The 25,045-nt window shown below is 34.4% G+C and overlaps 2 protein-coding genes across 4 annotated transcripts in view; one reads left to right on the top strand and one right to left on the bottom strand.

The window, feature by feature from the left end:
• Positions 1-25,045, bottom strand: part of LOC106875794 (ubiquitin carboxyl-terminal hydrolase MINDY-2) — a 179,523-nt gene that overhangs the window by 47,101 nt on the left and 107,377 nt on the right. The gene's annotated exons all lie outside the window — the stretch shown is intronic.
• The window catches only part of LOC106875796 (uncharacterized), a 24,209-nt gene continuing 15,407 nt past the window's right edge, over positions 16,244-25,045 (top strand). Inside the window, exon 1 of the mRNA XM_014924065.2 lies at positions 16,244-16,691. Coding sequence (XP_014779551.1) covers positions 16,613-16,691 — 79 coding nt within the window. The 5' untranslated portion in view covers positions 16,244-16,612. The remainder of the gene's footprint in view (positions 16,692-25,045) is intronic.

Below are 25,045 nucleotides of genomic sequence, written 5' to 3'. Positions count from 1 at the left end.
AGAGAGAGAGAGAGAGAGAGAGAGAGAGAGAGAGAAAGAACAGCAAGTCAGTGAGTTGGTGTTGAAGCATCAACATCAGGACCTATATTTCGGATGTGGTCTTAAACATGTATATATAGAAGCAGCACTAACTCAGATATGTGAGCACTACTCCAATGTAGATCTCACAAGAGCTAGTTTGTTAAAATATCTATCAACTCTAAAGAAGTGGAAACATATACAAGACAAAGTGACTAAGTACATATCTTAACATTTTACAACTAACAGGTATATCTAGAAAATGCTGACATTTTGTAGCATGCTTTTTCTGTATATTAGAAAGATATTTTGAATTACATGCACTTCCAGTATTCCTGAAATCTATACTGCCAGTTTATTTTGATTCAATTCAAGGCCTACAGTCAAGCCACCCAGTTATCTTTCTAAAATAATTTATATTAATGACCTCTAGGCAGAATTCCAAATTATCTTTTGAGGTTGACATTTCCTGTTATCTTATATGCAGGTGCACAATCTCTGGTATTTTGAAAGCAAACTATTTTACTTTGTAAACTGCTCCAAAAATATGGTTCTGTTGATAAAATTTGGGGAAAATGTACATTCAAGCAATCCCAAATATTTTAAAGAAATTTACTGTTAACCAGGTCAAATATTCAGCTTATTCAAATCTTTTCACAATATTTTAATACTCTCATTGTCATTCAGTCTAGAATATATTATAGTCAAAGCAAAAAGGTTGCAAATATTTGAAATTAATGATGACATGTCATTTACATAAACCATGAATAAGATAGGCTGCAAATAAAACTACTGATCCCTAGAGTATGCTCATTCTTATTTCCACCCATGATAAACATCTGCTGTCAACTCTTAACATTTTGCATTGTTGCAACAAAAACGTTACTGACCCATTTATGAATGTTCTCTTGTACTTCTAAACTCTAAAACTTTGATAAAAGTTTCTGTGAAAAAGGAAGCTTTTTTAATCAACCATTTATACAAAATTTTCTTGAATTGTACAGATTTCGAAACAAACTTTGTATAAAGTATTAAATCTAGCACTTCAATATGATTATAACTAGTCAGTCTGTTTAAATTTGTTCTATTTAAAGACAAAGAGATTTTGGTCAGTTTTTATCAGTCTAAAGCTGCAGATGTTGATTGAAAGGTATGATGGCCGAAAAATGCTTAATGAGCCAAAGGTCATCAGCTCTAACATATTGTTCTAATCACAATACTATACTTCTTTGTAAGTGGCTGATGATAGCTTCATTTGCATAACCAAATACATGCTAGCATAAAATATTTAAATAGTTTAAAATCATTATGCATAAAATATGAATTTTGATTTGATAATATTAATAATAATGTAAATTAAGAAAATTAGATTTAGATTGTCTTCATGTGTGTATAACCATTGTGTGTGTGTGTGTGCATGCATGTTTTTTAAATTTTTTTTTACATAAGCTTGAGACTAAAAAAGAAAGAAAGAAAGTAGGAAATTTATAGATTTATGCCTTTCCTATGGGCATTAATAAACAAATAAGTTCCAGCTGCGAATTGAAACAAGGTCAAAGACTTGGTTTGTTAAGAATCTACCACTGGTTGCCATGAAAACATACATACAGTAATGAGCGAGATGTGACAGGAATGAAATGTTAAAAAAAAACAAAAAAACAGTATAATAATAATTATTTGCATTTCGGATCTACTCAAAGTAGGATCTCATTATCAGATTTTTCTTAACTTTTTACATATTTCCATTTCTGGTTTTGGTATAAACAAACAGGAATTCAAACTTTTCAATTTTCAAGTTTATAACCCATTATAATTGACTATCAGTTAATTCTGTAGTATAAAATTCACTAGTTAAAAGAACCATTTAGTTTCCTTGTTATTTATTCTCACAACTTCAATACTATATTTTCTCATGACAAACTATAACCAACATATAAAAAGTGTCAGTCTTGTTATTCCAGAAGGTCCTCTGGGACAACGTTTATGAGATTCTGTTTTATTTAAAGTAATAGATCCTTACTTCCTCCCTTATATAAGAATTGCAAATAGATTAAACAAAACTATGGCTGGCTACAACAATATTTTGTATTTTAGAAGAAATCTTGTTTTGTAGATAAAAAGGAATGAAATTGTGTTGTTGATGAGAGAAACCAAACCAGGAATTTGATTAATGTACATGTATCTGATATCTTCTACAAAGGAACCCAATCCTTTCTAACTTTAGCAAGAAGCATATATGAGGTAAAAATAAAAATTCTAAAAAAAATATGCTCAGGCATTCAAATTTGGCTGACAATGTTTTTTTTTTTTTTTACATTGCCACCATTAAATATTTTCAACAAAATGTCTAATATCCACAATATGTTTTATTATCTAAATCTTGAAGTTCTTAAAATTTAATAATTATATGCTTCAAAACTTCATTCACTGAGGAAATAAAGAAGAGTAAGAAAGTGAAAGTGAAGAGTCTGGAAGAATACAATTCTGTATTATCAGGGCAATATTTTTGTTAGAGGCTCCTGCATTTGATAATGTAGAGAATACAGAGGAAGCTAACTGTTGGTTAATGCCTTGTGAGAACTGGAAAAAGTTAAAAACTAAGACTTTGCAGCATAGTTAAGGAGTTTAAGATACAGTTAAATGGAAACCTAGCTATCATACTTAATATTAAATCTAGCAATTCATCATCGTTATATCTAGTCAGCCTATTTAAAGACTTAAATTCTGGCCAAATTTTTCATCAGTCTAAATTTACTGATGTGGATGAAAGGCCAATGATGGTCAAGGTGATGATTACAGAGCTAAAGGTCATCAACTACACATCCACCCACCCTTATACTGACTTTTTTCTACCCACACCTACAAACAGATGTTTCTCTTGGCAATGATAATAAGGGGATTACCTTTTGATATGAAAAGGCAGCTTATATGCTGCATGTTAGATGTATGAAATACAAGCAGCAGTAGAAATAAGAAAGAAATGAACAAAGTATTATAATCTATTACATGTGCAAGCTAATCTTAAATAGGTTGAGAGCAAGTTGTTAAATAGATGATGGTATATTAAAGATATTGGTCAATGTATGCAAGAGTGAAAACTACCTTTTAAATAAAACAGAAAGAGCAAATGGAAATGAATCAAATGGCACAGTATTCAACAAGACAGTTTATAACATATATTTCAATATTCTATTGCCTACTTGAAAACTTGTTAAACTTGACTACATTCGAGTGATTGTTGCTAAATAAATGCCATTAAAATATGGACCGATTCTAGTGTTAGACTATATGTTACTTCTTAATGGACATTATTACAGAATAAATTTTTAAATGATATGGAAACTAAATCAAACATTCCAAACAAGCTGACAATGAACTTACTGATACTTATTTTATCAATTCCAGAAGAATGAAAACATATTTGACCAAGTAGAATTTGAACACAGAATGTAGGGAAACAAAATTCAATGCTGTATGGCTTTTTGCTTGGAACTCTATAATTTCTTTCATTACAAAATCCTGTACAGAGGAATTGAGAAATTTGTATGCACAAGAGCCACAAACATAAATCTAAAAAAAATATTTTAATGACAAGGCATATTTTGTTGTATGAGCTCGCCAATGTTGACTTTACCTTTCATCGCTTTAAGATCGTTAAAATAAGTAACAGTCAACTAATAAGTTTCCAGTCTAAAAGATTACAGAATAGATTACTGGTTAATATAAAGCAAGCGTCTCTGAATAAACTGATATGTAAGACAAATAGTTGTTTTTTTTTATATATAAATTTAGTAGGGGAGAAAAGTGTATTTATATACAAGATTTGGAAATAAGGACTAGTTTTGTCCTAAGTATTTAAGGAAAAAAAAAAGAAAAATAGAAAAGAGGAAAATGAATAAATTCCTGATGGAAATCAGATATCACAAATATAATTTTGGTGTGGCAATGAACTTGAAGTTGCTCTTGTAAGAAACATGACAAATTTAACTGGTTTATATTATGAAATGATATGTAACAACAAAATCGAAAACAAAAAGACAAAGATTAGTAAGACTATTTCTTAGTTAATTATTTGCCAAAATTATTTTAATATTTTTTAAGGATCAGAAAAAAAAAAAAAACCTAGATACATGGCCTTCTTTTATCTTCTTTAACCTGTTTCAGGCACTGGACCACGGCCATTCTGGAGCACTGTCTTGAAAGGTTTAGTTGAATAAATCGACCTTAGTATTTATCTTGTTAAGTTTTATACTTCTTCCTATTCTATCAGTCTTTTCTGTTGAATCGCAAAGTTACAGGCATGCAAACAAACCAATACCAATGTCAATTGTCAAGCAGTAATGGAAGACAAACACAAACATATACATATATATGAGAGGCTACCACAGTTTCCATCTGCCATATTCACTCACAAGGCATTGGTTGGGCCACGGTTATCGTAGAAGACACTTGTCCAAGGTGTCATGAATCTGAAACAATGCGGTGGCAAAGCAAGCTTCTAAACTACACAGCCATGCCAATATAAATTTTAACAAAGAACAATTTAAACAAAACAAAACAAAACAAAAAGATTAATACATATGTGTTATGATGTAATGAATTCTAGTTATTTTAAAAGAATAACTTCTGCTTTTCAGTTATGACAACTACAACTAAAAACCATGGTTTATATTATGAAATGATATGTAACAATAATATTAAAAAAGTGAAGATTAGTGAGACTTTTTCCAAATGCAAAACACAATTTTTTAAAGAAGATTAACGTAAAATAACCATAAATACAACAGTAAATAATATGAACTAAAAAGAGGGGAAAACAAAGCTTCCTTAGCCGTGAAGCATTCTCAGTGTATAAATCTTGAACTTGATCAAAATGTGAGCCAATGAGAGAACCTCTATGTAGTTACTCAACTTGGTAGAAATAGCAGTCAAATCTCCATTAAAACATACTGCACCATAAATAATAGAATACATTGAATAATGTAGTCTGGCTGTTCATTATTATAGGAAAAAAAAAAGGATAATTATGGCTTGAATACTTTGACCTTAGACCTGATTGATGAGAGCCAACTTAAGGTTAAATGAATTAATTAACAGCTACAAGGCTGAAACAAATGAAGTGACAGGTTGAAGGCTTTAAATCAGTGATTCTCAACCATTTTTTGCCTGTGGACCCTTCTGATTCCTATTTTACTTTACTCGACCCTCAGAGCAATCCAGTGCTTAAGAAATCCTATTACATTTTCATAATTAAACACTATTAGGAATTGTATAAGAAAAATTAAAACATTTTGCATATTGTTGAAGTATAGCCAATCTATTTCAGATAAACTTTAACAACAAAATCTTACATGGGCCCCAACCAAGGGCCATGTGGACCCCAGTTGAGAACCACAGCTTTAAATAATGTGAATATTTAGAGTTAATGTTTTAATTTACTTTGTCATTTTCTTTTTCAATAAAAGCAAGTGATTCCACCAACAATAGTTAAACAATTAAAAGCAGCCCTAAGATATTTCATCAATATTTCTTATGCAAAATGAGTGATAGATAAACAGGCAAAATAAGTAGAGTAGCAGAAAAAAAAAAATGCCATGCAGTATTTAGCTATGTCACTTTATGTTCTGAGTTCAAGTCCAACCTTGGTTGACTTTGCCTTTCATTCTACTAGGCTCAATGAAATAAGTACCAGTGAAATACTGAGGTTTACACCTGACCCAATATATTTGTGGCCTGGACACAATACTAGATAGCAATACATCTTATAGATATAAGGTGACGAGCTGACAGAATTGTTAGCATGCCGGGCTAAATGCTCACTGGCATTTCATCCATCTTTATGTTCTGAGTTCAAATTCATTCAGGGTTGACTTTGCCTTTCATCCTTTCAGGGTTGGTAAAATAAGTACCAGTTGAGCACTGAAGTCAATGTATCTGATTTACTGCCTCTCCTGAAACGTGTTGGCCCCATGCCAAAATTTGAAATTAATATATCTTGGAGACAGAAATGTAAATTTATAATCTTGGAGGGGATGGAGGAAAAAAGAATCAATGAAAGAGAAGTTGTGTGATGGGGAAGAGAGAGAGAGGGAGGGAGAGAGAGTGGGGAGTGATGAGTGAGTATAATTAAGAGAGAGGTAGCAGTAGACAGTAACAGGATGGTTAATTGACAGGGAGATTCAACATGAACATAATGGGTGAGAGAGACCCAAATATAGACTTACAACCTCTATTAATTACTATTGTCATTTTTTTTTTGTGTGTCTGTTTCTCATAAATTCATGTGCTGGGTGAGTATTCTTCAGTACGACAGTTCATTTCTTGTCACAGCCCTTTGTCATTGCTGTCATGAGACTCAGACTCTTGTGACCCGACTTAATCATTTCCTCCTGTGATTTCCTCAAATAAATACTCTCCCTCTCCCACATGTTCCTTCCATATGGAATGCTTAGGACTTCTTTGTACAACCAACGTTCTGCATCTCTTCTCCATTGCACTCTACATCTGATTCCTCTTATCTTCAGTTTTCTTTCCAGCTCATTGTGCTTTGTCATTCATACACACTAATGTTACACGTCTATCAAAGCATACTTGCTTCACTTCTTTCCAGCTTTCACAAATCCTCTGCATTCAGGGGCCATGTCCTACTACCGTGCAACATCACAGTTAGTGTACAAAGATCATACAATCTTATTTCACTCTGAGACAGAAGCGCTTTGTTGACAGCTGAAAGAATAAACTCCCTGAACACCTTACTCTTACAACTATGCTTTCAGAATACTTTCCACTATAGCTAATAAGATCATTGAGGTAACAAAGTTATCAATTACTTCTAGAGACATTTTTGGGTTATGAAAAGAAACCTATTCCATGTGTACTTCTCTTATTGCTAACTGGCCCTGTGAGTCTACAACATATGACTGTGATCCCACTACACTTCTTGTGCATCCACAAGTTTACAATGGGCATGTTGTACAAGTGTGCTGCGTATATATCTTTTATCTTTTGTTTCACTCATTGGAGTGCATCCACAAGTTTACAATGGGCATGTTGTACAAGTGTGTCTTTTATCTTTTGCTTCACCCATTGGACTGCATCCATGCTGGGGTCCCACCTTGAAAATAAATGTCAAACTTATGTGCACATGTACACACAGACACATATATGCATCACACACACACACACACACGTGGCAAACTTCTGCACTATTTTTGTCTACCATATTCTTCTCACAAGACAATGCCCAACATTAAGCTACAACAGACAATGCTTGCCCAATATGTTGCAGAGTGGGATCAAACATGGAACCATAGGTTGCAATGTGAAATTTTTAACATCAGAGACATGCTTATATGCACATGTGCATGCGTGTGCACACATGCACACAATGGGTAGATGATGAGACACTAGACAAAATAGCTTGAGGTATTTGGTTATGTCCTGAATCCCTCAACAGCTGAGTATTCCCAATCTTGTGAGCTCATAGGCGCCAGTGTCAGGTAAAAAGCACCTGTATTAGTGCCATGTAAAAGCACTGGTGGCAGTGATGTGTAAATGCACCCAGTACACTCTGTATGTAAAGTGGTTGGTGTTAGGAAGGGCATCCAGCCATGCCAAAGCAGATATGGAGCCTGGGCAGCTATTCAGCTGACCAGCCCCTGTTGAACCCTCCAACCCATGCCAGCGTGGAAAACAGACATTAAATTATGATGATGATCCCTTTCCCACCTGAATCCAAATCCTGTGTACATTCAATTGGTGCTTTTGTCCTTCTGAAGTCCCTAAAACAACTACTGGGGTTGATATACTTAACACCACTCTTGAAGGTGGTGCCTCAGAATAGCCACAGCCCAATGACTGAGAATAGTAAAGACACATACACAAACTTACATATTGAGCCAATGAGAGAACCCTTTGTGGTTACTTAACCTGCTAGGAAAAGCAGCTAAATCTCACTCAAATTAAATCCTACTGCCTAAATAGAAAGACACATTGGATAATGTAGTCTTAGACCCACCATGTCCGAAAAGAGAAGAGATCCTGACAAGAATGCCTTTATTTACAGATGTGCTTGATTAGAGTTGACTTGAGATTCAGCAGTAGCTCAAGTATATAGATCTATATACACAAAAACACAATGTTTTTCCATAAACATTTAAGAAATAGGAATGATATAATGTGTAAGTAAATTGGAATGACCAGGAAAGAGAACCAGGAAATACTCACAGGAAATATATTACTTGGTAATAGCTATTGAAAGTGGATAAGGGAAACAATGACGAGTATATATTAGTTGATGTTAGACATGACGTCAGATTATAACAATGATTCTTCACTTTTCATATCCATACGTATATATGCACAGGAAATGACAGAAGTAAATAGACACTCCATAAAACATTGTTTTTTATTAATTAACATTTTTGTGTTTTAGGACCTATATGTGACTGTTTAATCATGTCGTGCACAAAAGAAGCCTTGGAACTGTTTGCATTTCAAAGAGGCCGCATTGTGGGTCATTCTCAAGGTGGACACAGTCAGCGTAAAATTGCAGAAAACCTTGGGGATTCTACTTTCTACAAGTCAATAGAGTGATTGTGCAATTCACCAAAGAGGGGGAAGAAGTCCACATCACCTCATCCAGATCAACCAGGGCCCTCTGATAGGACCCTTCTCTTTGTTAAGAGAAGTGTGAAGGATAATCCTTGTTGCAAGGCCCCTGGTATAGAACAAGTTGATGTCAGTCCCAGAACAGCTGTCAGGTATCACCACAAACTTGGTTACTATAGCAGAGTAGCAAGAAGGAAGCCACTTCTTTGACCAGCCAACATCAAGCAGAGAAGAGATTGGCTAGTGAGCATTTTGGGACACTGTCATATTCTCTGATGAGCCCAGAATTGCTGTATTTCCTGACAGTGGTCGAGTGTGGGTTTGGAGACTCTGTGATCAAGAATTTGATGTGAAAAGATTGTAGCCAACAATGAAACATGGTAGCTATTTTGTGATGATTTGGGGAGCAATTTGGAGCAATGGTTGATTAGACCTGGTGAAGTGTGAGGGAAACAAACTCAGATAAATATGTGTCCATATTACAGAAAGGACTCCTTCCAATCTCCAGTGGTGAAATGATTAAAGAAGGCTCTTTATTTATGAAAGATAAGACTGCTTGTCATATGGCTAAAATGACCAAAGATTGGTTGGATGAAAATGGCATTAAAAAGCTTCCATGGCCAAGCCAGTCACCAGATATGAACCCTACTGAACAGGACAATTCATAAAAAGAACAAGAAAACATCTTCAAAGCCAGATCTTTTGAGATTACTGCATGAAACTTGACAAGAAATTCCACAAGAGAATATTTGTCATCTGATCAGTAACATGCCTGATAGGGTCCTTGCATTGAAAAATGCTAAAGGCATGTCTACTAAATATTAAATATTCACATTAAAAAAATTAATAAGTAATTTGAATGTATAATTTCAGATTTAAATAAATTTTAATGATTATAAGGGTGTCTACTTCTGTCATGTCTGTATATATGTACGTTTGTATACACACACACAATTTTTTCTTTTACTTTTACTTGTTTCAATCATTGGACTATGGCCATGCCAGACACTGTCACAAAGGGTTTAGTCAAACATATTGACCTCAGAATTTATTTTTTAAGTCTGTTATTTTATTGTCAGTTTCTTTTGTTGAACTGCTAAGTTATGGGAGCATAGACAAATGAGAACACCTGGTAAGTGGTGGCGGTGGGGCAAACACAAACACACACATCAGCTGTCTACACAATCTCGCTTCACTAAATTCATTGAGAAGGCATTACTTAGCCCAGGGCTATAATAGAAGACACATGCTCAAGGTACTGCATGTGGCACTGAACCGGAAACCATGAAGTTGGAGAGTAAGCTTCTTAGTGATACAATTATGCTTGAATTATATTTAAAACAACCTTGAGCTAAATTTTTATGAAAAAGAAAAGAAATATTTCTAAAACTATAAATTTTCTAAATTTAGGTAGGGGAGCACCGAAAGAGGTCTCAGGGAGTAGTGCCCCTGCCTTCCTGAGTTAGTTTCCCACCACATTTCTTAAAAATAATGGTAGAGGCCTTGGTGTTGGGATCACTCGTGTCTAGTAACTGAGGTTGGGGGTAAGCAAGGGCATGCTCTTTGTAGAAAATCCAGCTCCAAAAAACCTTCATGATAGCAAAGGAATATGGGCACCAGCCAGCCCAAAGGTTGGGGTGGGCTACACCTGCCTACCTCGGTTGCTATGGCATTGAGGTAGATCTGGCCAGCCCCGTTAATGGGGACAAAACCCAGATTTAAAACACTGGATGATGATGATAAATTTTCTAAATAAGTCCCAAAATGACATAAAAGTGCTTAATTTTGAAAAATTGCAAGATTTCACTGAAAAAGAAAAATCTAATTCTTATCATTATATTTTGACAATACTTCAAACAGCTTTACAAGTGGCAAGTTATATAGGTGCATATTGAAAATATTATATATATATGGAACATTAAATGATGTTGCTAAGAAATTTGAGTGAATCTAAGGAAAGAGAAAGAAGATAATAAACTAAGAAGATGGATGAGAATTACAAAAGTACATCTCTGTACTTTTAGACATGTTCAATAAATAAGGGATTCAGGTCAGATAACTGATAACTGAAGCGTGTGTGTGTGTATAGGAAACATTGAAGTAAGACGACCACAGATAAGTCGAAAGAACTTTTGGAAGCCGAGAAAGACAGTATTATAGGAAAATAATAATGTTACCTGAAAAACAATCTTTCATTATATCAATTATCATATTCAGTAGTATATAAGATGCACTTTTTTTCAAAAAAAAAAAAAAAAAAGTGTTGAAAAATCACCCCTGGGCCTCCTATATGCATAATTTTTATGACTATGCATTGCTGAAATTGGGGTGTCTATTATGCTTGTGTGCCTTTTATGCCATCAAATACAATAATAGTCCCTTAATGAAGAAGAATAGCCAATTTGACAAACCATTATTACTGTAAACATGGTAAGAAAATAAAGTGATATAGAAATCAATACTGTATTAGAGCTAGTATAGACATATTTTTGGTTTTCCTAATGTAAACCTGATTATATTACTACTTCCATCAATATACTGTCTGCTGTATTTACCCAAGTAATATGGCCCTAATGAAGAAATTAACAGCAAAAATATTTTATTAATAAAATGTGTGAAACATAAAGCAAATAGAAACATATAATAATGACAAAAACTAGTATGTAAAATATATCTGAAAAATATCTCATATCAAACAAACTGATGTCAGACCAACACATGACAGGATTTCGTATTTAGCAGTATCCAATGGGAGCATGTTTGGACAATAGAGATCTTTACAGGTTGTTAATATTAAATGAATCTGTCCATACAAGCTCATTGTGATGATAGAGTTGATGGTAAGGTCATATTAGTTTTTCTACCATGGCCTAAGCTCATGAGCAGTAGGAATTAAAAAGAAAGAAAAATACTTGTCAATTTTATAGCACTGTTGCACCTTAAGGCACTTTCTCATAGCTAAGTGGACTGGGCAGTTGAGAGTCAAGTATCTTGATGAGATATACATTGCAGGCTGGTGACAGAATAAAAAACACTGACTTTTCCAGCTAGTTAGTTGTTTGATAATGGTAGAGGCCTTGGTGTTGGGATCACTCGTGTCTAGTAACTGAGGTTGGGGGTAAGCAAGGGCATGCTCTTTGTAGAAAATCCAGCTCCAAAAAACCTTCATGATAGCAAAGGAATATGGGCACCAGCCAGCCCAAAGGTTGGGGTGGGCTACACCTGCCTACCTCGGTTGCTATGGCATTGAGGTAGATCTGGCCAGCCCCGTTAATGGGGACAAAACCCAGATTTAAAACACTGGATGATGATGATAAATTTTCTAAATAAGTCCCAAAATGACATAAAAGTGCTTAATTTTGAAAAATTGCAAGATTTCACTGATTTCACTCAGACATCTGTAGCTTTCAGAATCCATGTGTCTTATTATTCTATTGGTATCAGTTTCCTAGCAGGATAATTGGCAGTAACTCTATTTTGTGAGTCAGAAAGCACTAATTGTAAAAACAACTGCTTTAACATGAAAATGGGGTTTTTGATTAGAGGTATGAGGAAAATAAGTGAAAACCTCTGAAAGCATTAAATTGTTAATAGCTCTCTAAATTAATTAGTCAAAGGTCATGAGACAGCAGCACCCAGTGGTAGTTGTAAAAGAAACAAACAGAAGAACTGGTGCATTTGTGAGCTAAGTGGCGGTACCTTTGTCAATCAGCCAAATGTGTTTCCTTTGGATATGGTCTATATGCTTGCATGTGTAACAGATATGATGTCAGTACTGTCCCATTTAAGTAAATAGTACTGAAGCATAATTTGGCTCTGAAGATGACAGTCTAATCTTTGTGATATAGTTTTGGCAATGTTTTTGTATTATATGTGCAGATGCTCTTGAAAATCATAAGAGGTTGTGATGACTAGCACTAGAAAGATTTTGAATGTTTTAGTCTTTGCTATTTGTACTGTTACAACAGACTAAGTTGTCATATTAGTGCGAGTCTATGTTGCATGCTGTTGTTTAACTTTGAATCAGGCATAATTAATTTATCTAGGACTACACTAATTTGTGAAGAGGAAAACATTTAGTTTTTAATCTCTGAGTGAGAAGTAGTAACAGTAAAATCTATTTGCCAACGTAAATTGGCAGTCCTGGCTTGGACGACATTACTACCTTTTTTAGCTCCAGGAAAACATCTTTTCCAGCTGGCTACCAATGCACAAGACTGCCAATTTACGTTAGCAAATAGATTTTACTCTACATTAATGTGTCTGTCCATTTTTTAAGACAGTAGGGTGAAATAAGAGAATAATTTGGTTGATATTTCTAGGGTTGTGAGTAGACTAGTAGCGGTTCTCTTGCAGACTCCCTATGTTATATGGATGACAACTGTATGCAAAACTAAACAGAGAGTGAAGAGTGGTATCACAATTCTAAAAATGTACTGCTTCCGTCACTAATAATTAATTTTTGATAAGCCTGCTGTCTATTAGTGACATCAATGCTAATATTCTATATATTGTAGCAGTGAGATTTGTCTGGTATGTGGTGACCGGACGCCTCTCACAGAGGATGTCCAGTAGACTGATATCATGTGATATGGAATTCTGGTACTCTTAACAGACGATTCTTGTCTGCGACAATCTATGTGTGCTTTTATACCCCAAGCGCCTATATGAGAGGATCTCACAAAGGTTAATAATGTAGTATTTGATGTTCTAACACATCTATATTGAGTTGGATATAAAGATTTTCTTTTGGTATTGATACTGCTTCCATTGCTAATAAATATTTAGTCTTGATTTAAGGCTACAGATTTCTAGGGAATCAGTATAGTTGGCTGATGTGACTAAGTACATCACTGGTTTTATTTTATTAACGTCAATGGAATGAAAGACAAAGTTGATCTTAAATCAGATAGTTAAAGAACATAACTAAATAGTGCAACTGGGTACTAAGCTACTTCAACCATTTACCTCTATACTACTACTATCATAGGCACAAGGCTTGGAATTTTGTAGGGGGGGGGTGTAGTCAATTGCATCGACTCAGGGCTTGACTTGTACTTATTTTATCGACGGTTAGGTGATACCAACCGATCGCCAAGGCAAAAGTGACTTATGCGGAATTTGAACTCAGAACACAAAGAGCCAAGAATAATTGTAGCAAAGGCATTTTTTTTAGACGCTCTTACACTTCTTTCAACTTGCCGCACCACCACCACCACCTCTACGTTTTTTGTTTTTAAATGCTACTTATTTTATTAAACTGGGAAAGATGAGAAGTAGTCATCTCAGGTTTGAACTTAGAATAAAAAAAGGACGCATCTGACAACAGCGCTCTATCGATTCTGCTACGCGGTGTAAACTTGTTCAGCTAACAAATAACCACGACTCCAATATTCCTCATCGGATGTGGATACCGCAATAAAAACATCTTTATCATTGGACGTAGTAGCACCGCAATAACAACAACTAAACAGATGAGATAGATTCCGACGGAAAAAAAAAATGTTGCTTGCATAGACAGCAACTAGTCAAGTAAAAACAAAAACAAATGCTAGTTAAACCAATGTAATCAGAGTGGTGGTGCAGTTAGAATTAGTGTTCCGTAAAGAGTTCAGCTAAAAATGCTTTTGGGATGGAAGTATGAAGATGTTTTCTATGGTTTACTCATGAATGAGTAACACACACAAAACAACACATGACTAACATACAGCTACTAGAATAGTGATACTTAACCAGAGGTAAATTTAACATCTGAAGGGTGTAAATTCATTCTAATTAATATTAAAAAAAAAAAAATTTTCATACAACTTTTGCTTGAGGGGTTTTATATATATATATATATGTATATATATATATATATATATATATATATATATATATATATTTATTTATTTATTGTGTGTGCGTTTTGTTACGTGGAAGCCGCTTATTGATTTCTTTGGGAGGGAACCTTTAAGAGAAAAATAACCGGCTGATAATTTTAGACAGAAAAATATCACAATTTTTATGATCGTGTTTTGGGACCCATTCATTTTTTATAACAATAACGGCTGAGTATAAGCAGCGATTATAATAAGCAGTTCCCATTGTACTTATTTAGTCTACATTATGGATGTATAGGACAGATAAATGGCGAACTACATCAAGTTGAGAAGAGGGGGTAAATGACAGAGGAAGGGCTGATAATCACTAAACTTAGAGGAAGCTGAGTCACTTCTCGGCGAAAGAATGAGACAGTCAAGAAAACAGGTCTATCATACAAGAACAAAAAAATGACATAAGCACTCTTGTAAAAGCATAAACAATGACTATAAAGTGAATAATTGACTTTTATTTTATACTGTTGTCATTAAACATGAATAGTAGTAACAATGAAGTAAAAGAGAACAAACCTTAGGCTTTACCACTGTTCTCGGCTCAGCCTATTAAGGGGTCACTCTCGTTAAGTCGTTAACACTGCTCTCTTTCCGACCTGTTACGTGTATTGGACTTCTGTCATATTTATATTTTATCTAGGGACCGAATTCTTTATTATTTCCCACTTAACAGTCCTCCCATAACAGCGTTACTACCTTACACTTTATACTTTCCAACAACGAGATCTTATGGTTAGAAGATATATCGGCTAATCACATCCAGCCCAGAACCCACAAATGCCTCTGCTCCAGGGCAAATCTGTCACTTTATCTTTCACACCGTAGTGATAACCAGCTCAAATCTGCTTCACACCATCTGCACAAACTTGATTTATATGAACCAACGGGGCACCAAGTACGTGGTTATACGACCTGTTAGAAATAGCGGCGCAAAATCTTACTCAGAGCCTGAAAAAAAAAAAAAAAAAAAAAAAGACGAGATGGGCTTTTGAACAACACAAGGTTGTTCTTTAAACTAAGGTCTCTTCGATTCGTGTAGTTCTATGGTTAAACAACAAACTCATCTCCCGTATTTTATCGCAATGTATGTAAGCGAAAGGGGGTTTCGTTTGGGTGACCACTGCCGCTGTATGGAGTTTCCCAACTAGTTGGCTGTCAGACTAGTCTACAGACCACTTATTCCATGGATCTTCTTATATCAGCATAAACAAGAAGCATTTCATCTTCATCTTGGGTACTTTTTCTTCAAACAGTATTAACGACAGCTTTTCATTTTCCTAACCACAACTTCCTCTTTCGAATCTTTTCTCTATATTCTTGTAACACTGTTTGCAGTTAGCGCAAACATTTCTTACATTTTTTTTCATCAACTGACCCATTCCAGGCCCTACTTACTTTTTCTGAACCTATTTACTTTTTCATTTGTTGCATCGCATGCTTCTTTCTCCTTTATCTGTATGTGTATATAACAAAGATTTGTATGTTAGTGGCCATGCCCCGTGTGAGAGCGTATAATTACTATCGCGTCTTCAGCCTATTCACCTCACTTGAATAAACGTGTGTGTGTATGTGTGTGTGTGTGTGTATACATGCGTGTTTGTGTACAACTATGTTATGCCTAACTTTTTATCTTCCTTCTCTTCAGATCCACTTTTCTCTTCGTCGACCCAACCTGTGACCTATCATTTTCTGTCTGCCCCATCCCATCTCTTTGTTTGCTACGTTCGTTATTTACAATTAATCAGTACATTTCCTATTTCTTTGGAGAAGGACCCTGCTCAATGTTACGAATTTCCGTGACGTGTGTCTACCGTCACAAACTATCATTTGTTTCCGCGGACTCTTAGCCTACAACGAACTCCATTGATTTAGAGAGAGAGAGGAGGAGTGAGGAAGAGAAGAAGCACATATAACTGGCGATACCTAAACTGATGTTTCTCATTTGATAAAACTGTTCCATTGCCACTGTGGCTGCTTCTGCTACTACTGCCTGCTGTCACTACTACATACATTATAGTCACAACGCACCGAAATTTTAATAGCTTAGTTGTGTTGTCAGCATTGCCAGAGTTTTCTCTCACATCCACTGATCATATGAACTGCAAACTATGGAAACTACAGATCCTCCATCTACACAAGAGACGACTTTGACCAGTATAATTTTAGCTTTTTTATGTTTTATTGCAGGTAAGAAAGATTTTAAATTGATTTGAATATGTACCACCGCTCGTACACAGCAAACACACGCTTATTTAAACTTGTGCTGCGGTCACGCTATATTCTACTAGATTTACAGATAATAAATGAGGAGCTTCAGATAATAATCATTACAATACTAGTTTGGGTCATAATACTTGTTAGTAGTAGACCGTTTTATTTTAATTCTAATTTTTTTTCTTCCCGGTCGTGCTCTCGAACTGACAAAATCAGCAAGAAGAGTACATTTATTCAAATCCATAATGTAGAAATAGGAATACTTTCAAGTGCAATTTCTCTAAACTTTATGAACATTATTTCTGTGATACACGAAATAATTCTAAAATAGGTCAGTCAAGGGTCTCCCGAGAAATAAAGACAAATAATCTCTCATCACGTAATTCATGATTAAATAATATATACTGTATTAATATTTAACTACGATTAAAGAGGAATAGGTCATAAAAAAAAAAAATGATGTAATTTAGATATGTAGTTTGGGCGAAATCAGACCCTTAAGGCACCCACTAAAGGGAAATATCTTGCCATTTTACCGGTGGAATGGATGATTACTTCTGATTGTCAGTGTAAAAATTCTGGGAGGGTCAACCCAACCTTCCATTCATTTGATGGTGAATTAAATATATGCCGGTAATGGAAAACAAGAGTAAGCAGTCGATTGGTGCGACTGGGCGCTTTCGATAAAAGGAAAGCCTTTAAGTGGTATGAAACACACACCTAGGTGTTTGTTGATCGAACAGTAATTTTACCGTGTGTTTTCTCTCGCTTTTAAAAGTAAATTCTAATTATTAAAAAAAATGCCCGAGAATGTGTGACAAATAGTTTATAAATTTTGTGAAATGTTTGTGGTAATTTGAATAAATTATTTAAAAACATTATCTCAATTTTTACTCATGGATTCATATTTTAAAATTTACTCTTGTGATCTTCAGTTTGTTCCTATGATTCTTATTCTGGTATAGTTATTGAAGGTTTAATATACAGATGTTAAATTATATCAAGAAAACTACAAAAACTCTCAATAGTGAAAGAAAAGGAGTTATTTTAAACTCTTTAAATAAAATGAGAGAACCTTTAAGCGGTTGCTCTGCTTAACTATAAATAACAACCAAATCTTCCTCAAATTACATCCTACCTCCTAAAGGGTAATTGTACAATGTTTCTAATATACAAAAGACGAGAGGTTTACAGATGAAATAGGTCTGCTTGATCAGGGTTAACTTGAGGCTAGGCTGCGATTAGTTTACACTCAGCTCATGAAAACAAAACTCATTTATCTGATTAAAAAAATATAATCAGGATATGTGTAAAACTGGTTTCTTTTTACTTTTTAGTATAAAGAAACTTAAATTTTAAACCAAATACATAAAACACATGAAATGTGAATGGAGAAAACTTTTAGCGGCCTACGTTAACAAACTATCGGCATGATTATTAAATTCTAAAGTTAAATAAAGACGTAGTTCATGATTTGTAAGGATAGATGATTTGAGCACAGACATTCTGTGAATTAGCTGTTAAAACACGACTAGAAGCAGATATGTGTCATTCAATTTTCAAAATATTAATCCTAGCCAATTCGTCTGTACATCTTGGACTGCCCTGTCCGGTCAGAGGACCGATTTAGAAAAACAACAGTGAAATATGAGTAACGTGTCTTAGTGAATTGAAATTACTATAAGTTGAGTTTTATATGGACACAAACATGTTGGCAAAGATTGCAAGAAACCTGAGATAGGTAGATAAACGGAACTAGATACATAAAGTCTGCCAATACCACCAACAATAAATGTGATTCTTGTTTAAAGTGTGTGACAGGCCATTTATAAAACATGTTGTTGGATATCTGGAAAATGTTAAACTGCAAAATAAACCAGTAACCATAAGGTTATACCTTTAGTATCATGGAATATTTTTAATGTCGTCCCGCCTGTAAGTGCCTCTTACTGAATATTCTGAAATTTTAATTTAAAATCTTGGGCTGAAATAGTTTTAATACATGAAAGATAATAATACAATATTTCAATAAGTACTAAACAAAAAAAAAATTCTTTTAAGTACTTTAACCTAAACTATTCCTAATTCTCACTTATTTTTAAAATTAACAAAGATAGAAAGCCCTGTTAGACAGTCATCACAAAAGGATTATTGAAACAGTCAAGAGTCACAAATTGAATAATTTGAAAATATTGAAGAAGCTACTGCTGCTGTTGCTATGCAGGTGAACTGATATAAATGGTGCAGACCATCACAGTGTATCATCATGCCTTACAATCAAAATACAAAGGGCTGTTTGTGCAACTCAGCAGGAGACCTATTAGAAATAGCAGCAATATTTCACTCGTCACACTCCACTGTCTTAAGCTGGCACATTGAGATTTCATTGGATGACGTAGTGTTTATGAGAAAGAGGATGCTTAAAAAAAAATAGGAGAGTGGAGATTGGAATGTTTTTGATCATAGGACCACTTAACCAAGGCCAACATATTGCTAAACAACAACAAACTGTCAAAACACTGTTTCTTAGTTGGTAAATTTAAATTGTTACTCAGTCTAACACCACCTACTGACCTTAGGTTATCTTCAGTAGGGGCCACTCAGGTGATAGCATTCAAGCTAGGCCTCTGGTCTGAAGATAACTTTTTTGCATGGGTTTACCCATTTCCCATTCAACTAAACCATTTGAAAAAGAAAAAAAGCCAAAGTGAATCATGGCATAATGTTTTAAAGTTTAATACTGCTCCTAAATAATCTGTCTGTTACTAATTTATTGTAAGAGTTGATAGGGTCAAAAAAACAAGTGCAACAACAACCAAGAGAAAAAAAAGTATAGAATTTATATTTTATTAAATGTAAGAAATGGTTAAAAAAACAGGTTTTTTTCCTATGTATGTGGATATGATATTTCAATGTTTTTAAGTTTGGCAGAGTGTAAGTAATGCTATTTTGGAATTAATCTTTTAAATTTGAACAGTTTTATTTTGGAAGGAGTGTAAATAGACACTTAAACAGTGCAGCTGCTGGAGTAGAAGTCTTGGTGGGGTAGTAGTTGGAGAGTGTTGTAGGTTGGGATGGATATCTAATTGTTATTCTAGTTATGCAGAGTAACAGACATAGTTTCAGGTTCAGTCCCACTGTATGGCAAGTGTCTCATACTATGACCCCAGGCCCATCATGTAAGTGAGTGTCACCATCGTACAGCGATGTCATTTGCTTGGTTACAATTTTCTATGGAAACATGTCAAGACAAGAGGAAATATCACCTTACTTGGAAACAGGTGAGGGTTTGCAACAGGAGAGACAGTTCATTGAAGAAAATCTGTCACATCAAATTGTCTGATCCATGCAAGTATGGAAAAGTGGATGTTAAAACGATGATGATGATGAATATTATTTTAGGGCCATTTATAGACACTAATGGTTATCCTAGTATTGTTGTTAACAGATTAAGAATAACGTTGTTATTGGTGGTGGTGTGATTTAGTAGGTCATCCATAACTGCAATGCAAGACATGAATGAATGTAAGGTTTTCTCAAACTTGCAATGTCTGACTATTACTACAAGGTTAACAGTACTACTATCCAGACCAAGATATCTTAAGGGAAAGGAGAAAAAGGAAGATAGATGATCACATCTGTCAAGAGGTTATTATTAGCAATACAAGAGAAATGACTACAACCAGAAATTGAAACCAAGTTACAGGTTCAGCTTGCAATCCTCAGAGAGGGATAATGACAGGTACATTATAATAGTATATTTTTCACTATGTACAATACCAATTTTGTTGTGTAGTAAAATAGGAGAATCTGAAGAAACTAGTTGATAGGGTTAAAATCCAAGTACAAGACCAACTGATGAAAAGAGAAAAAAATTATAATTTGTTAAGTACAAATAAGCATGTTTTTTTAGCCATGTGGATATGATATTAATCTGTTTCCATAAAAACTAATACAAAGAGGTGAATATGAGGAAAGAGATAAAAACTAACATTTTGTACACTTGTGAGAGAGTGATAAATGAAGATATTAAGGCTAAGATGCAAAAATGCCAATCTCATGTAGTTTATTGACAGTGACCATGGAGGGGTTAATTCAAAGTCAATCTTATACGAACTCAGTTATGCATTGAATTTGATTTCAAAAAATATTTATCAAGTCCAACTCATCTTAAAATCTAAAAATAAAATGAATACAGTAACAAATATTTGCTATAAATATCATAATCCATATTTGATTTTCAAAATACCTGGTTAGACTTAGGGAACACCACTGAAGATTGCATTTATGTTATATATCTAAGACATTAGACTGGTAAAGATTATCTCTCTCCACACTGTACTCAAGACAGAATTTGAGATAACTACTGGAAGCTAATGAAGTTCATGTCAATTACACATGATTCCAATTGCTTACAGTGGTGAGCTGTACCTCTTTAGGCTACCTATAAACTAGGTGGACTGGATGATAGCTTGGAATAAGTTGCAATGCAGCAACAGTGCTATCAGGTTGATATTGTATTGACTTAGTTCTAACTTAAGTCTTTCAGAGTATAAACAGGAAGGACTATGCTATCTTCGAGTAAGAGACTAAGTGTATATATCTAATTTTACAAATGTATGCAGATATTCCATAGTTTTATAAACATCTCAAATTGTAAATAACTGAGTTAATAGTGTATTTTTATCAATGTCATTCAAAGTATGTTATTTTTTAATGATGCTCGACTTATTTTCTTCTGAATAGTGCTCTTAAGAAGAGCACTATTTTAGCAGATGTTATTTTAGGTGTGTTATTTCAGATATTATAGCCCAGTTGGAAAAAGGATTCCTTTAGAGATAAATTTAAACATGTTAGAAACTAAAGACAATATTCTTTTCCCTTCAAAGTATAGTGGGACTCTTTTCAGGTAATAAGAACCATTATCAGTAGATGTACAGCATTTCTTAAGCAGTATAAGAAATCCTGTACTATAGTGTGCTAAGTGGCCTCGAGCAACTGTTGAGAAAAAAGTGAGAAGTGATTAAAGTATTAAGGCCAGGTAATCATTATTATCATTGTTAATACTTCAGCATTTATTTCTTAATGTCGGCAGAAGCTGAGTATGCTTGCACATTACCCAACATCTCAATGTTGTGTCATTTCATCTGTGAGACCCAGTCTCCAAGGATTTAGTTTCATTTTTTCACTACTGTATAAAGTTGTTTTCCCTTGGATAAGCAATAAAAAAGATTTCTCTCAAATGAAATACTCAGTCTCAGGAGACTAGTATTTCATTTGAGAAAGTTTAAAATAACTAATAGAGTTAACTTTAACCCATTTGATATCAACCCACCTGAGACCACCCCTGGGTGGACAGTAGTACTTCCTGCTTTAAAGTGACCCAGATTAAAACTTCCCATCAAAATTTCACATTAATTTATGTTCCAAATACCAACTTAATAATGACAGTTATTTTACTAAATTCTCAGCTATTTTTAGAATTAATTGAAACAAAGGCAATGACTTCAACAGAAATATGGCAACAAAAGGGCTAGGCTGGTATTAATTCACATTTTTAAGCATGAAGGTGGGTGTTATATAGATTTTAGAAGAAATAATGCATCTCTTGTATAAAATAAACATCTAAAAATATTTCTTAAAAATTGCCAAACACTACTATTAAGGTAAGGGATAGTCATCCACTACTTTGAAAATAAACAGTATATGTGAGCATACGTATGTGATGATATAGTTGAGGTTTTTGAACGACTATAGAAAAATGTGAATCTGTCTTAAAACATTGTATTTACTCAACTAATGCAGAGCAATTTGGAAGAAAGATTGCACTGTGTTTTCTATAATTATCATTTATAATGATGGATCTAGATGTTACCTTCAACAAATATTTATAGAAAATGGTTTTTTGATAGATGAATATTATTATTGATGATACAGACTCAAATTTAATGGTTTTAAAATGTCACTTAGAGATTAAATTATATACATTAAAAAATGATAAATAAATACTTGTTTTTCTTTGATCAGGTTGTCCTCTGAACTTATTACTCGCTTTTAACTATTATATAACAGGTTGCTTTCAACATAAAAAGACAATCTTTTTATTATCTTAAATAAGGATAGAAATCCTCTAAAATTCTTCCAAGTTTCTTGAATATGTTGCCATCAGTAGCTCTACCTCCAAAACTAAAATGATATTATATAGCCAGCAGAACATTTAATATTTCCAAGAAGGCTTCCATTTGTTAATTGAATGCACACCTCAAAACACCTGTTTCTGTCCCTCTAATCATACCATAACCTCTCGTCACCTGGCATAAAACTACCTCCAAACAGTGACATCCCTTCCCTCAGTTGAGGGCTCTTGCATTTCAAGTTACTTGGTGACCACACAAGTGTTCCTGCCATGCAAAAAAAAAAAAGCACTCAGTATACTGTGAAGTGCTTGGCACTAAAAGAGGGGCATCCAGCCATAGGAGCCATGCCAAAGCAAACATTGGAGCTTTGTGCAGTCCTCTGGCTTGTCAGTTCCTGTCAAACCACCCAATCCATGCCAACATGAAAAATAGACATTAAACAACAATAATGATGAGTGATCACTTCAGCATTTACTATACTGCTTGCACACTGATTAATTGCATATAACAGACTGAGTTGCTGTGTACTGATTTCCTGCCCATAAAATATACCTTAGGTCAGTGATGACAAATCTTTTTACGCAGACAACAGGATTTTTGGTTTTAGGTAAATGCTTATAAATGTGATCTTGCAGGGAGATTTTTTCCCTCCCCAAGTCCATTACATCATCATAGTTTAGCATCCGCTTTCCATGCTGGTATGGGTTGGATGGCTGGCATATCACCTAAAAATATGTGGCTTGTCAAAGGTTCATCATTGTTTGGTCTTTAACTCCTTTAGATATCAAGCTTCCTTTAGAGCAGTAGCTCTCAACCACTTCTTATCTATGGACCCCCTTTGTTTCATATTTTACTCTGGTGGACCCTCATAGCCATTCAGTGTTTAAAAAAAAATCCTAGTGTATTATTATTATTATTATTATTAAATATCATTTGGAATAATATTTTTAAAAAATTGATAAAATATTTTGTATATTGTAGAAGTATAAGCAATTTTTTAGCAATTTATTGCTCAAATTTTAACAAAAAATCTTACGTAGACCCTCTTAAGGCCATATGGAACCCAGTCAAGAACCACTGCTTTAGTGACTGTGGATGTTCAGCTCATACCCTCAACTGTTTGCGTTTATAAACAGGCAAGTTCATGTGCTTTAAGTAGTACATTCTGTAGAAATGAAATCTCATCAACGAAAACAGAACAACTTGGATGTAATTTCAAGTTGAGATGAGTTAAAAATGGACGTAAAAATATGAGTAATTAGTGTTGGTGACAGTCAACATTTATGTAGATTAGGGACAATTTTAATGAAATAATAACAAAGCATTGGTCACTAATTAGTTTGTTTCAAAATAAAGGTGAACGATGTTTGTCAAGTAATTTAATTCACTCTGAGAGGGAAAAAATATATTACTACAAGAGCTATCATCATTGGTTTAATGTCCACTTTCCCATGCTTGAATGGATTGGATGGAATTTGTTGTTGAAGCAAATTTTTTTCGGTGAGATGCCCTTCCTGTCACCAACCCTCATCTATTTCCCCAAGTTTCCATGGAAGACTGGAAATGGAGAACTTCACTTACGTAACAGGGACTTTTTAGTTATCATGCAATGTAAAAACAATGGAACACTAACACACACACACACAAATATATATATATGGTTTCTATAGCTGGATGCCCTTCCTAATGCCAACCACTTTACAGAGTGTACTGGGTGCTTTTACACAGCACTGGCACAGGTGTATTTATGTGGTACTAGCGCACCCATGAGTCCGCAAAGTTAGGAATGCATATGAGTGGCTGTGTGGTAAGAAGCTTGCTTACCAACCACATGGTTCTGGGTTCAGTCCCACTGCATGGCACCTTGGGCAAGTGTCTTCTACTATAGCCTCGGGCCAACCAAAGTCTTGTGAGTGGATTTGTTGTGTGTGTGTATATATATATATATATATATATATATATATATAATGTGTGTGTGTATGTTTGTCCTACCCTCACCATCGCTTGACAACCAATGCTGGTGTGTTTATGTCCCCATAACTTAGTTTGGCAAAAGAGACTAATAGAATAAATACTAGGCTTACAAAGAATGAATCCTGGGGTCAATTTGTTTGACTAAAGGCAGCGCTCCAGCATGGCCGCAGTCAAATGACTGAAACAAATAAGAGTAAAAGAGTATATATATATATA

The sequence above is a fragment of the Octopus bimaculoides genome, chromosome 5, assembly GCF_001194135.2.
Source record: "Octopus bimaculoides isolate UCB-OBI-ISO-001 chromosome 5, ASM119413v2, whole genome shotgun sequence".
Lineage (NCBI taxonomy): Eukaryota > Metazoa > Mollusca > Cephalopoda > Octopoda > Octopodidae > Octopus > Octopus bimaculoides.
The sequence above is the reverse complement of the archived record's forward strand: the minus strand, read 5'-3'. Positions and strand labels throughout refer to the sequence as shown.